Source organism: Vicugna pacos, chromosome 8 (assembly GCF_048564905.1).
Source record: "Vicugna pacos chromosome 8, VicPac4, whole genome shotgun sequence".
Taxonomy (NCBI): Eukaryota; Metazoa; Chordata; class Mammalia; order Artiodactyla; family Camelidae; genus Vicugna; species Vicugna pacos.
This window is the reverse complement of record NC_132994.1, coordinates 3,112,540-3,125,573: the sequence shown is the minus strand read 5'-3', so window position 1 is coordinate 3,125,573 and position 13,034 is coordinate 3,112,540. Positions and strand designations below refer to the sequence as shown.

At 39.0% G+C, this 13,034-nt stretch overlaps 1 protein-coding gene across 10 annotated transcripts in view; it reads left to right on the top strand.

Annotated features, from left to right (window-relative positions):
- The window catches only part of FAM135A (family with sequence similarity 135 member A), a 126,169-nt gene that overhangs the window by 3,940 nt on the left and 109,195 nt on the right, over positions 1–13,034 (top strand). For 8 of the 10 annotated variants that reach the window (XM_031676044.2, XM_072965480.1, XM_031676050.2 and 5 more), the window contains 2 exons: positions 8,782–8,871; positions 10,303–10,419. In XM_031676044.2, coding sequence (XP_031531904.1) covers positions 10,343–10,419 — 77 coding nt within the window. In that variant the 5' untranslated portion in view covers positions 8,782–8,871; positions 10,303–10,342. Of the gene's footprint in view, positions 1–4,952; positions 5,073–8,781; positions 8,872–10,302; positions 10,420–13,034 lie in introns of those variants that run through there. The other 2 variants (XM_072965481.1, XM_072965483.1) reach the window with 2 other exon arrangements.

The window sequence follows — 13,034 nt, the reverse complement described above, 5'->3', positions numbered from 1 at the left end:
GTTCTTTCTATGTTATGTTTTAAAATTGTTTTTCTATGGATTTTGTATCATATTAACACAGTTATTCAAAACTAACAATGTTCTGAGAGTGCTTCTTAAGCTAATTCTCAGTTCTAAGAAGAGTAATAATATATTTCTCTTTTATTGGACTGTAACTGTAAAACCAAATTTTAAAGAAATTAGGAGACAACAATGCCTTTAAACTTCAGATTTTGTATTTGTGTGTGTGGAATGTGAGAAATTTGAGCATTTCATATTTAGAGAATAATGTTAATTACATGGAAAATTGAATATAGTTAATTTATCAAGTGTGATTTTTTTGTTACTATTGCATTCTGATTTCAGTTTTTCTACTAGTAGGGGCGTATTTATCTTATGGCTCAATGACCCTTGAATCTACTTCTTGTAACAAGCTGTGGACTTTAGAATTATACAGGTTTAAATGTAGGCCTTGGAGTTTGGCACATTTGAGGATTTTGTCCTTTTTCCATTATTTTCTAACTGTGTGACCTAGGATAAGTCCTGTAAACTTTTTGCTTCTTAGTTTCTTCACCTATAAAATGGAGTAATAATAGCTCTTTCAGATTTTGATGAGAATTGGATGGAATAATGTAAAGCTACTGGCATATAAATAAATGCTTCAGAAAGTTCTGAGTGTCTATATTTGGTTTGTATGTGATATGCTATTTGGTCTATATCTGGTATCAACAGGGAAACATACAGCTTTTTAAAATATAGTTTGTCTATCAAGCTATTCTGCTTATCTTTCCTTTGGAAGATCTCCCTCTTACCCTCTCCCCCGAGGAGAAGAACTTAGTACTCTATTCTCTTCTTAAATAGCTCTAAAATTTGTGTAGTATGGTATATGGCTGGCCCTCAGAAGTTCATTTTGATGCGTGATGAGTGGCAGCTGAAGGTTCTATACCATTCATTTCCTTATTTTACGTGCCCTCTTTACTCTAGTGATTCTGTTAAGCCCATCTTCATTGTGAATCACTTTTTTAAATGAGAGATGTTACTGATGAAAGGGTGTTGTGCACGTGAATAACTGTGAAGGCAGAAGGAAGGTTAAAAGCCATCAGAGTGGTGATCTTCAGAGTCAGGACAGTGACAGGTGGCTTGGCCATTTTACAGTAGAATATAATCCAGTGACTTAGCATGTTTAGCCCTTGCAAGAAGGAGCTTACAAAGCTGGGCAGGGTGTCAGGGCCACACTCAATCCAGAGGAAACTGAATGTAAATCAAGAAAGAAGACCATAGGTCAGATATTTAGACTGAAGCAAACAATGCAGACTTAACCAACTTAGGTGGCCAGAATGAAGCCAGATAGCAGGGTTAGAGGTGCAGGACTAATACAGACGTTCTTGGCTGATTGGTCTCAGTTTATAGCTCTGTATTGTTGGACTTGGTCAAGATTAGCTCCAGGACTGTAAGGGCCTGATTCTTTGGATTGGAGTTCTGCTGTGCCCCAGGTGAGTGGTGCCCAGAAAAGGTGGCAGCCAAGCATACTTTCTCCCAAGAGACCCATCTTCCCACTCTCCTTGGTTTGCTGCAGAACTTGAATGTTATAGGAATCTTTTGTTATTTGCAAGGTTATGAGAACAGTGTTCTGAAGTCTCCTAGGGGTGCCCCTATTTTGGGCTTCCTGCTATTCACTGGGAGAAGGCCCAAGAAAATGAGTCCAAAACTGACTCACTAGTATCAAATGGATTGGGTTAACCTCCTTCTAGATCTAGAAGATTTCTTTGTCCCCATCGTATCCCTAGTTAAGTGACTTGAATTTAACTGTACATGTTACGTGTCCTTCCCGTCATCCATCCCAGATCTCAAATGTCAGTCTCAGTCCCCAGATATCTGTCGCAGTGTGAGCCCCTCATCTACCTGGGCTTGAATTTGATGTTCCTTCATTTGGTATCAGTTCCTCTATGTCTATCACAATGCGAGCATCTCACTACATTGAGTGTGCACATTTAAAGATGTGTGTATTTTTGTACACTGTGGCCTGTAAGTGCAAGTTTACGACATTATCTAGTGTTCAGCTGAAGAAACAGTGGATTTTTTTCTAAAGCTGGAAGAAAAAGTGAGTGTGTTTTACTCATTGAGAAATGATATATTGATTGCCAGTATGGAGCCTTTCTAAGGGAAAATTGGTCCATAGGTGATTTTTGCTATATATGGTTTCTGCAGTACCTAACTCCTGCTTACAATTGGGCATCATTATTTGGACTGTCGGTATTATAGGACATGGCTGAACCTGTGTGTCCCATGGCTGCTAACTTGGGAGTGGGTTCAGAAGCTGGAGCTGTTGTCTCCGTAAGTGATAGTGATCCCTTTATTTCTTGGGTTGACAAAGGGAGTCCCTGGAATCTCCAGTTTATTCAGCTTCTCTACCCTCTGCCTTAGGAGAAAGGACATCCTCAGGACATCTATTTTGGGTCCATAGTTTAAGAGTCAGGGCTGTTAGCTTTTAGATTTCTGTGGGAGGATCTTCTGATCGCTTGTGGTCTCCAGTCTATTTTAAGGAACCTCTGAACTGTGCCTCTTCATTTCAGATATTTCCGTGTCTTCTTTTAGGTTCCAGGAGTTCAGACTGAGCTCCAAGTGGTTAGCTATTGTTTTAGGATCAGTGTTTTAGGAGCATCTCCCTCATTTTTCTGGATGTCCACACCGGGACTTTGTGGATTTTGGAGGTCTCTCAGCTGATCTGATGGGAGTGAGCATGCTTGTCGCCTCAGAAGCTAGGCATGATTTTTATACACCTAGTGCTATTCTGGGGCAGTTACTATACACTGGCAGTTACAGAGATGGCTAGGTATTCCTAGACTGAGATGTCCAATAGAAATACATGGGTTATGTGTAATTAAAATTTTTCTGGTAGCTAAATTTTAAAAAATAAAAACAAACTGATAAAATTAATTTTTATAATACATTGTATTTATCCCAACATATCCAAGTATCATTTCAAGATGGGATCAATATAAAAAAACGCATTAATGAGACATTTACACTCTTTTCCTTTACTAAGTCTTTGGAACCCAGTGTGTACTGAACACTTACAGCATCTCAATTCGTATACCACCTTTTTAACAGTCAAAGTACAATGCAGTCCTATCAAAACAATAAAGTTATGTTGAATGAAAAAATATTTACATTGCTTCAGAGTTTGATATAAATGTAAATTAATTAAAAATAGAAAATTAAGTCATTCAGTCACACTAGTCGCATTTCAGTCGTTCAGTAGTCATGTGTGGCCAGTGGCCACTGCGTCGGACAGAGCAGCTCTCCAGGGCCAGGAATGTCTTTCAGACTAACAGGTAACTCCGTTCCTTTGGGAATAGGCTGACTTTCCCTGAAGTATTACGAGGGGATCGTCAGCTTGTTTTTCCTGTCAGGTTTGATTGTCGGAGAAATCTCTTTTATCTAAGAGCCTTATAGCAAGAGTTTCTCATTTAGTATCAGAGGCAGTTCCTGTTTGAGGTTCCCCTGCGGCGTCTTTGGATTGAGGTTTGTAGTTTACTCAGTTCAGTTCTTTCTTAGGGCCCTAGAAATGGCCAGGTGGGAGCCCTACCTGAACAGACCTCTCAAAGTATCCTGTTTAGGCCACTTTGCTGGGGCCAGGAGAACAGAATGAGCCATCAGTCTCAGGTGAGTCAGGATTTCCAAGTGTCAGAGGCTCAGATGAGAGTGACAGAGCTGAGCCACCTGGGAGACTGTGCAGGAGGGCGTGAGACTCACCGTTTCTCGGGGTGCACGGGGTCCCTGCAATGGAAAGTCTCCCAGACCTCATCTGGGTAAAAGGAAAGAAGTCCTTTATCAGCTTCTTTCATTCTTCAGAGAGGACAGGCCAGAATCTTTCTGTTTCATGGAAGATTCTTTGCCTGATAAACTGAGTGGCATGAGAATCTGTGTAAGTCAGAGATTGCAAAGTTTGAATGAATTTGCCCTCGAGAAGAATTTCAATTTAACCACACAGGTTTTGTTTGTTTTGTTTTGCTTTGTTGTTGGTGGTGGCTTTTTTTTTTTAATTGAATACAGTCAATTACAATGCATCAATCTCTGGTGTGCAGCACGGTGTCCCAGTCTTGCATATACATACATATATTCATTTTCATATTTTTTCCATTAAAGGTTATTACAAGATATTGAGCATAGTTCCCTGTGCTATATAAAAGAAACTTTTAAAAAATCAATTTTTATATTTTTATATATAGTAGCTAACATTTGCAAATCTCAAATTCCCAAATTTATCCCCTCCTACCCCCTCCCCCCAGTAACCATAAAATTGTTTACTTAGTCTGAGAGTCTGTTTCTGTTTTGTAGATGAGTTCATAATGTCCTTTTTTTTTTTTTAGATTACACATATGAGTGATGTCATAAGGTGTTTTTCTTTCTCTTTCTAGCTTACTTCATTAGAATGACAACCTCTAGGTCCATCCATGTCGCTGCAAATGGCATTATTTTATTCTTTTTTATGGCAGAGTAGTATTCCATTGTTTAAATATACCTCAACATCTTTATCCAGTCATCTGTGGGTGGATATTTAGGTTGCTTCTGTTTGTGTTTATTTTTAAACTACTTGGCAGCATCTAAAATTTAGAAGATTTTACCTTTAGTAGAAAGAACATTTTCAATTTCCTCATGAAAATTTAGAAGCCTCTGACATTGCTGGGCCAGCAAGGATTGTGTGGAGCTGAGTAGCAATTGCTCCGTGATGGGAAGAGAGCAGCTTATGAGAGGATCAGGCTCCAAGACCCTGAGAGCCCTTGGAATTTTTCTTTCCTTTTCTCTTTTGCCTGCTTTCCTTTTCCTTTCGTCCCTTCTCCTTTGAATTTTTTTTTCTTCTACCAATATATAAAAATAGAAATAATTATTTTCTGGTTTTGGGGGGAGAATGAAAAATAAATTTATCCATATTACTCTGTGTATATCTACACATGTATGTTTCTACTTAGGGAATAATCAGTACAAAGGGATGGAACTGAGGAAAATTCGGCAGCAACAAAAGAACAAAAAGTACAGCAGGATATGAGAGGAAAAGTGAAGGAAATTGCTAACAGCTTAAACTTATACTGGTAAAAGAATTTATCATAAAAGTTTATTAATGCATGTCTGTTTTCAATCTGCCAGTGCAATAATTTTTTTCTTCAAGTTGATTGGGTTTAAACAGGAGCCAAATAATAATAGTTAATATTTGTGGAATACTTAAAGTTAATTTATTAAACATTCCTTAAATTTTAAATTAAATTAAATGCTGACCATGTGTTAGGCTATGGGAATACGGCTGTGAACAGAGTATTCAGAATTTGCTGACTTCAGGAAGCTTACATTTTACTGGGGAGAAATAAAAGACTAATAAGTAAAATATTTAGTTTGTTAGGTGGAGATTAGTGCTGAGGAAAAAATAAAGGAGGAAAAAGATAGAATATAGCAGAAGAGGAGAGGTGCTCGTTTAGACAGTGGCCAGGAACGGCCTATTTGAGAAGTTTACATTTGAATCAAGATTAGAAGGAAGTAAAGAAGTGAGTCATTTGAGTATTTGGGATGGAAGAGTATTCCAGGGAACAAATGCAAATGCCCTGAAGCAGGAATCTATTTGGTGTGTTAGAGGATCAACAGGGAAACTGTGAGTGGAGTTGTCAGACCGGGAGGGAATGAGGTCAAGAGAAGCTAAGAAAGAGCCAGGTTATGTAAGATCATCATGTAGGCTGTGGTTAAGGCAGTACCACTGAACGTGGTGGGGAGCCACTGAGGGTTTGGAACCGAAGAAAAATAGGCAATTGAATTATTTTCAAATAATACATATTATTATGTAACATTATATGATAATTATATAAAACATAATGCATAATTATTAGTTAACATATATAATATGTAATATAAGGGATCACCTGACTGTTTCTTTGAAAATAGCCTAAAGGGGGGATGTATTACTTCGGGTATAGGTTAGATGCAGTTGCTGTAACAGAGAGCTATAAGACATAAAAGTCTGAGCAGTCTAGGTAAGTTCGACATGTGTGTTCTATGAAACCTTATGGGAATCTAGAATCTTTCCATCTTTTTGTTTTTACCATTCTTCAGGGTTTTGTCCTAATCTGTGTGGTCAATATTAGGCCACTTTGAAGAAGGCATTCCAGCCTGCAAAAAAGGGAAGCAGTGAAATCTGGGCAGAGAATTTCTTTTTAAACAGGGGAGGCAGGCAGTGCATATATTACTTTAATTTACAGCTTACAGTCCATGGAAAGGATTGCTTGGCCACACTTGGCCTCAAGGGTAATTGGGGAATGGAGTCTCAGGCCAGGCGGACCATCCGGCAAGGAAGAGGAGGAAAATGGAAATGACGGGCAGTGTACCACGGTCTTCCAGTTTGTCTGCCCAGATAGCCATGTCTACCCTTCATCCTCCCTGTTGAAACACTCCTGCCTCCCTGCCCGGAAGGAGACACCCAGGGTGCCGGCCACTTGTTGCATTGATCAGACTGAGAGATCAGTACTTCCTGTCAGGTCACAAAAGCACAATTATTCGCTCCTCGCTCACCCTTCCCATGTACACCCACCATGTGGTGGTGGATCAGGAACAGGAAAAGAGCAATAAAATGTTGCATCTGGGTAAGGCAGCAGTGAGAGACAGGCGGGCTCTGGTGGAGTGGCGCTGGCAGGAGTGCTGAAGGGCCCTCGTCCTGGCAGTGGAGCAACAGCTGGTACCCTTCGTTCTGCCTTCCAGAGGGAATGCCTGTGTTCACGGTGCTGAGACCCTGTCTTGGCTGTCTGGGTGTTTCTTCCTCGGTAACTTCCATGACCACATCTGAAGTTGGGACAGGATTTACCCTCTTCGGAGGGTGTGTGGCTTTCAGAGTCAGCTCCCGGCTGCTGCAGGCCTGCTGGCCTCCCACTTAACATGGTCACGGGTGTTTGCAGTTACCTTATAATTTCTCTGACAAACACCATTCTCTCAAAAATATCGTAGGATTCTTTTGTCTCCACTCAGTTCTGTGTGTCAGTGACTGTAGCCAGATTCTTCCCTGCCTATTGAGTGCACTCTGTGCATCCACCACTTTCTCTCCTTTTCATGGCCGCTGCCTGGAAGCCACCTGAAACAGCAGGCATTGGTGGGATGGCGGCACCCTTGTGTAGTCTGCGCTGCAGGCTGGATGCCTTTATTTTTTTCAGAAATCTTCAAAAAAGTCCTTTGAGAAAAGTACTGATTGTCTTATCTCCTGGTAATGGAGGTATTGGAATAGTTGTCTATAAGGACCTACATTTCTCCTCTCTATTTCCTTCTGTCTTTCCTCGCAACTGGCCAGTTCTTGCCTGAGGAGATGCAGCAGAGAACCACGGACACACACACGAATGCTATGGTCCTTTCCATCCACTTCCTGAAGTGCTTGGCTTTTTATGGGCGCCTAGTTCTGTAAGTTATTGTAGGCAACAGTTTATCAAACATTTGCTCCAGCGTAATGGGGGGTCCCCATTATTCTAGTGGTGTCTGTTCCCTGCTGCCTGTACCTCGTTACTGGGCCAGCGCCGCGTATCTGGGGGTCTGATCGTGGTAGTACTGGAATTCTGGTATTAATTTCTGTGTTACGGAAAGGCTGCTGTAATAGGGATCTGAACAAAAAATGGCTTAAATGAGAAAAAAGTTTATTCTTCCCCAGATGACAGGCCCACGAATTTAGGTGGTGGGGGATGCTATGTTCCATAAAGGAAATGAAGACCTGAGAGGGGTAACTACCAAAATGTTGGATCTGGGACTCAAGTCCTGTGCCTTTGTTTTAACCATTGTGCTGTGTGTACGTATATTCACCTCTTCCTGCTGGCTCGTGAGCTCTGTGAGGTGTCAGGAACTCAGTTATACCTTGGCCTATAGCATTTCCGAACTTATAGTAAGTGTTCAATAAGTGTTAGCGTGAATGAATACTTATTTTATATCTGAAGAAGTTAAGGCATAGGGCCTTAACTGGAACATGATCTAAACCTTGCACAAAGAATATATGTACAGGAGGGAAGACGTCATTACCGTGAAATGGGGAGTATCTTACATAAAGGTAGCATTCCTTTGATCTCCTTAGAAATAGTTACTGTAAAATCTTTTGATGTGATTATTAACGTTTAAAATAGCAGTTATGGAAGGTGGTGGAGAGAAGAAAAAGAAATCTATGGAAAAGAGTGAATGTGGTCTGAATTCTAACATTTTTAGTACCTAAAATAATTTATACCAGGGCCAAAATATTTTTTTTAATTAAACAATAAATATTTGGGATGTGAAAAAAACTATCTATCACATATCCAGGCAAGCTTTTTTGTCAAAATATTTTCAATAGCTCGTAGCATGTATATGAGTGTGCATGTATGTGTATATACACAGACCATTTCATGTATCAATGTGTTCGTGTGTGTATGAAGTTTCAGAAATCACTTACTCTACTCAGGGATTTACATATTTAAAAATGGTGAGTTTTACATCTTAGACATTAATAAGCCTGTAACGTTTTGGGTGTTCATGAAGATTGTTTCTGAACCACTGAACTAAGAAAGTACCGTTCTGTTTATCAGTGTACTTTGAAGTGTACACAAGTGAATCATAACAAAGATATGATAGATAATATTGATATATGAAACTGAATGAAAACAAATCTCTAAAACTTATTCCTAAACCTTGTGGAGGATACAGACCTTTTAGATAAATTGAGAGTATTAAGTAACTGATGAAGCATATGTTTCCTTAAAATGGACTTTTCTGTGTCTGCTATTTTGTTTGAGATGTTATTTTTTTTCTTTCTCATAGGGGGAACAATATTCTTTTAGCGAGAATCAGTAACTGGAAGTACAAGATTGGTTATTTAATAATATTAAAATGAAGTTTTGAGCAGCAGAGGTAAGAATATGGCAATTCTTTTGCATTTAATTCATAATAGATCAGAATATTTGCCAGATTTCTGTTAAGAACTATTTTAAGAACTGTGAAGGGTTTGAGATTTTATTCCACTTGCAAGGTAATGAGCTAGCCTGCCACAGCTCCAGGGATGTGGGCGGAAGACATGAGACTCCTGGATCAAAGAAAATGATGATTTATATGCACAGCATAGCAGCAGCTAAGGACCAGGCAACCCATATACAAGTAGGCTGTCTTCCAGGAGAGGAGCCCTGAGCTGAGGAGACCCAAATCTTTTATGGTGGACAATAAGCCTGGCTGACTTATGCCTCAGGACAGAGTTTATTTCCATGACTGGGACGTAACCAGATCTGCCCTTAATTCCGTTATCTCTGACTTCTAAGACTGTTGGCTCAACATATATCCTTGAGAAATGGTCTGGAATAAAGGCAGTCAGCATCTCTGCTGGCAAGATGTGCAGAAACACAAGACCTGGAGAATTGTCTTTTAACACTTTCTTACTCCAGATTGCTTTTTAAAGTGTGTATTACTGTTAAGGATGATGGTTACAGTGCTTTTTTGAAATAGTAAAAAGATGGAACACCCTGAAGTACCCAACAATAGGAGATTGTTTAAATTACAACATTCACAGTGTAATAGTTATTAATATAGATGTTCATCAAAAAATTAAGTGAAAGAGGTTATAAAATATCGATATAGTTTGATTCTACTTTTATAGAAATTGTACAAATGTACACACATATGAAGAGTATACATCAAAGTATATATTTCAATGGGTAGAATTGTGAATGTTTTCTTTTTCACTTGTCTGGTTTTTTATTTTATTTTTTTTTTAACCTCTTGAAAATGAACACTTTAGGCTTCTTTAGGGAGGGAAAACATTTTTTTGAAATTTAAAAATAAACAGTCATTTAAGAACTTCACCTGACAGAGAAAGACCTTCATGAATTTAAATAAGAATTCGAGAATGTTAATTCTCTTTTTGACTCTGGAGTTGCCTTTATGTGCAATGTAGAACTAGAAGAGAATAATTGGGTAGCGTAATTTTTTCTTAAAAAGTTACTATTTTACCTATGATAAAGTCAAGCATTACTTTTAGCAATTTGCTGTGTTATTATCACAGAGATATCACAAAGGGAAACAAATCTCAGGGAAAGTGTTCTAACAGGGCACATCTTAAATTATAGAGTAGGTCCTGTTTAGTCAACATTTAATTAGTAAGTGTATTTAGTAAGTGTAGATTCTGGTGCGAGACAGTTGGGTTAAGCTAAGGTGGGTGCACAGACTAATTTGCTTCATTTTTATTTCCTGCGTATGTATCATGCTCTGAAATATGTCTAATATTAGTGTTTCTGTAAGTTGGCATTTTTATTGTTGTGCTTCTCATGATTTTTTCCCCCTTCTTTAACTAAGGTGCTGTTACCTGACTTGTCCTCTTGAGTATAAATTAAAAATGACTGAAGTTCAAGCAATGGTAGAATTCTCCGTGGAGCTCAACAAGTTCTACAATGTGGATTTGTTTCAGAGAGGGTGTGTATTTTACTGTGAAAATTATATATTTTGCACAAGATAAATTGTACAGTTTTCATTTAAATTCAGTTACATACTTTCGTTCCAGCATACATAAAGAAAACAGTGGGCTATATTCAAGTATTTTCTCAGAGAAATTTTATTTCTAAATAAATATTTGAAAGTTACTCATGTGGATTTAATAATGCTGGATATATTTAACATGTGTTTATGAATTTGTACTGAGCATTGAGAGAACTTTTATGAAAATGTATAAGAGCTCATTTCTACTTTTTTAAAAGCTGACTGTATATGAGGAAAATAAAATATATATACACAAAACAGCTAAGTAGGAACACAAAATGATGAGTCTTTGGAAAGTATGTGTAGAAAGTGCTCTGGAAATCAGAACAGAAAGACATCTTTCTTGGTTAGGACGTTACAGAAGGTGATATGGAGGAATAGGATCAAAGTATGGATAAGATCGAAAGGCAAAGGGTAAGGTGACAGACCCTCCTAGTAGGAGAGAACACCGTGTGTCACGTCTTGGAAACAGGAATGAGCATGCTGTTTTAAAGAGTAGTTAGGATGTCGGATACTCTCTAGTAGAGCTGCAGAAGGAAAGATAGTAGAGGAGAGGTTATGTTTGTGAAGGGCTTTTCATGTCAGGAGAAGAGTTGATACTAGGGGCTTGGGGGAGCCATTGATAGTTTCCAAGTAAGGATGAAACTGTCATGATTATTGCAGTAAATACTTACCGACATGATGAAGATCATGATAATATTAGACAGATGGTTGTGTAGAAGAAATAGGGGCACCGGGAACGGTTAGAAGTGCCAACGATTAACTCAAGATGTAAACCTGAGTTTCTGTCCTAGGAATGGTCATGGTGGGGCTATGACTGACAGGAGTAGGAAGAGAGAGGTTTTCTGCTGTTGTTTGCCTTGGCTCTGCTATCTTATTGAAAAGACAGAAACAGCCGTGCACTGCTCTGCTCCACGTGGTCTCTCATCTGTCAGCAGGACAGCCTGGGCTTGTTCTCCTGGAGGAGGCAGGAGTCCAAGAAAGAGAGCAGATTGCTTCACTGCGTTCTGCTGGCTAAGCAAGTTACAACGCCAGGCCAGGTCTGGGCTGGTGGCTCTTCGGCTAGTAAGACTTACTTTAACATTGTAAAATGATTATAAATCAATTAAAAAAAGTTAAAAAAAACTTTATGGGTTACAGGAGTGGGTAAAGCTCAGTAGTAGAGCATATGCTTAGCATGCACGAGGTGCTAGGTTCAATCCCCAGCACCTCAAAAAAAAATTAATAAAAAAAAAACTATGGGGATTCTGTATGTCTGATATAGTCCATTCCATGCTCTGAAACCCACATCCATATTTGTTTTTTGAGACATGACTACTCTTTAGGTGTTTGGGGATTAGAATTTTGTGAGATCATGCCATTAAACTTCCTAAAAGCCCTCATGTCCAACTGAGAATGTCTACTTAGACACTGCCTTAACTCCTTTAGAGATGTTAAGAAAGGGATTTATAGCCACACCATTGATTAGATCTTTGTACATGGTAGCATTTTATTTTGAAAATCTTTAGGGAGACTGGTGATGAAAAACAGTTTTATTTTCCAACCCAGGAAGTCCTGGTTCCTCTATATTTCCTCTAGATTCTGCTTGAAGAATGACCAGTTCCTTCTTAACTCAGCAAAACCTTACTGTATTTAACTGGGAGCAACCATGTGACATTTCCAGCTTTCTGCCTGGAAATTAGCTTATGTAATCCAAAAGATTCCGAGGTACAATGTCTAACATCTTCTAAGTTATTGTTGGAAAGCATATTTACCAGAAGTTTGTCACTATAAAACTTAGGCCACTGTGTTTTAAGTCTCCCATAGTTTTCTTATTATTTTTCTTGCGTTTATAATTGTTACTGTTACTTTGGTCCTAAAATCAGTGCCACATATTCTAAGTTTCTGTTGGGTACCAGTTTCCATTTTAGTTATTTTTTTGCCACATTAATGCAGCTAACAACAGACACAAAGCCTCAGTGCCATTGCAGCAGTAAACATTTATTTTTGCTCACAGATCTGTGGATCGGCTGAATGGTTCTGCTGACTGGGGCTGGCCTGGCTAATCCTTGCTGAGCTCACTCATGAGTTTAGTCAGCTGGCAGCTTGCTTGCTGATGCAGAATGGCCTCACCTGGGTGCACTCAGGTCTGTTTTATGATCTCTCACCCTCCAGGTATTCTAATGGAGGAGGCAGGGGTCAGAGAGAAAGAAACTATACAAGAAGAGCTTTTAAGGCCTTGGCTTGGAACTAGCACACGGTCATCTCTGCTACATTGCATTGCATTGCCCAAAACACATCATAAGGCCAGCCCAGATTCAAGGGACGGGGAATGGTGTCCCACTCTTAACGGTAGTCACATTGCAAGAGATGTGGATATGGGGATGGGTTAAAAAATTGAGGACATTTTCAAAGTCAGTCTACCACACACTTTTATATTTTTTGTTTTCTGTTGTTGGTTGCTATGAGGCATTTGGGGGAATAAAGAATAGGATTTAATGAATGGGATTTAATGATTCCATGTAGAGGATGATACTGAGACAGAAAAGGCATTAAAAATGCAGGTAGAGGTA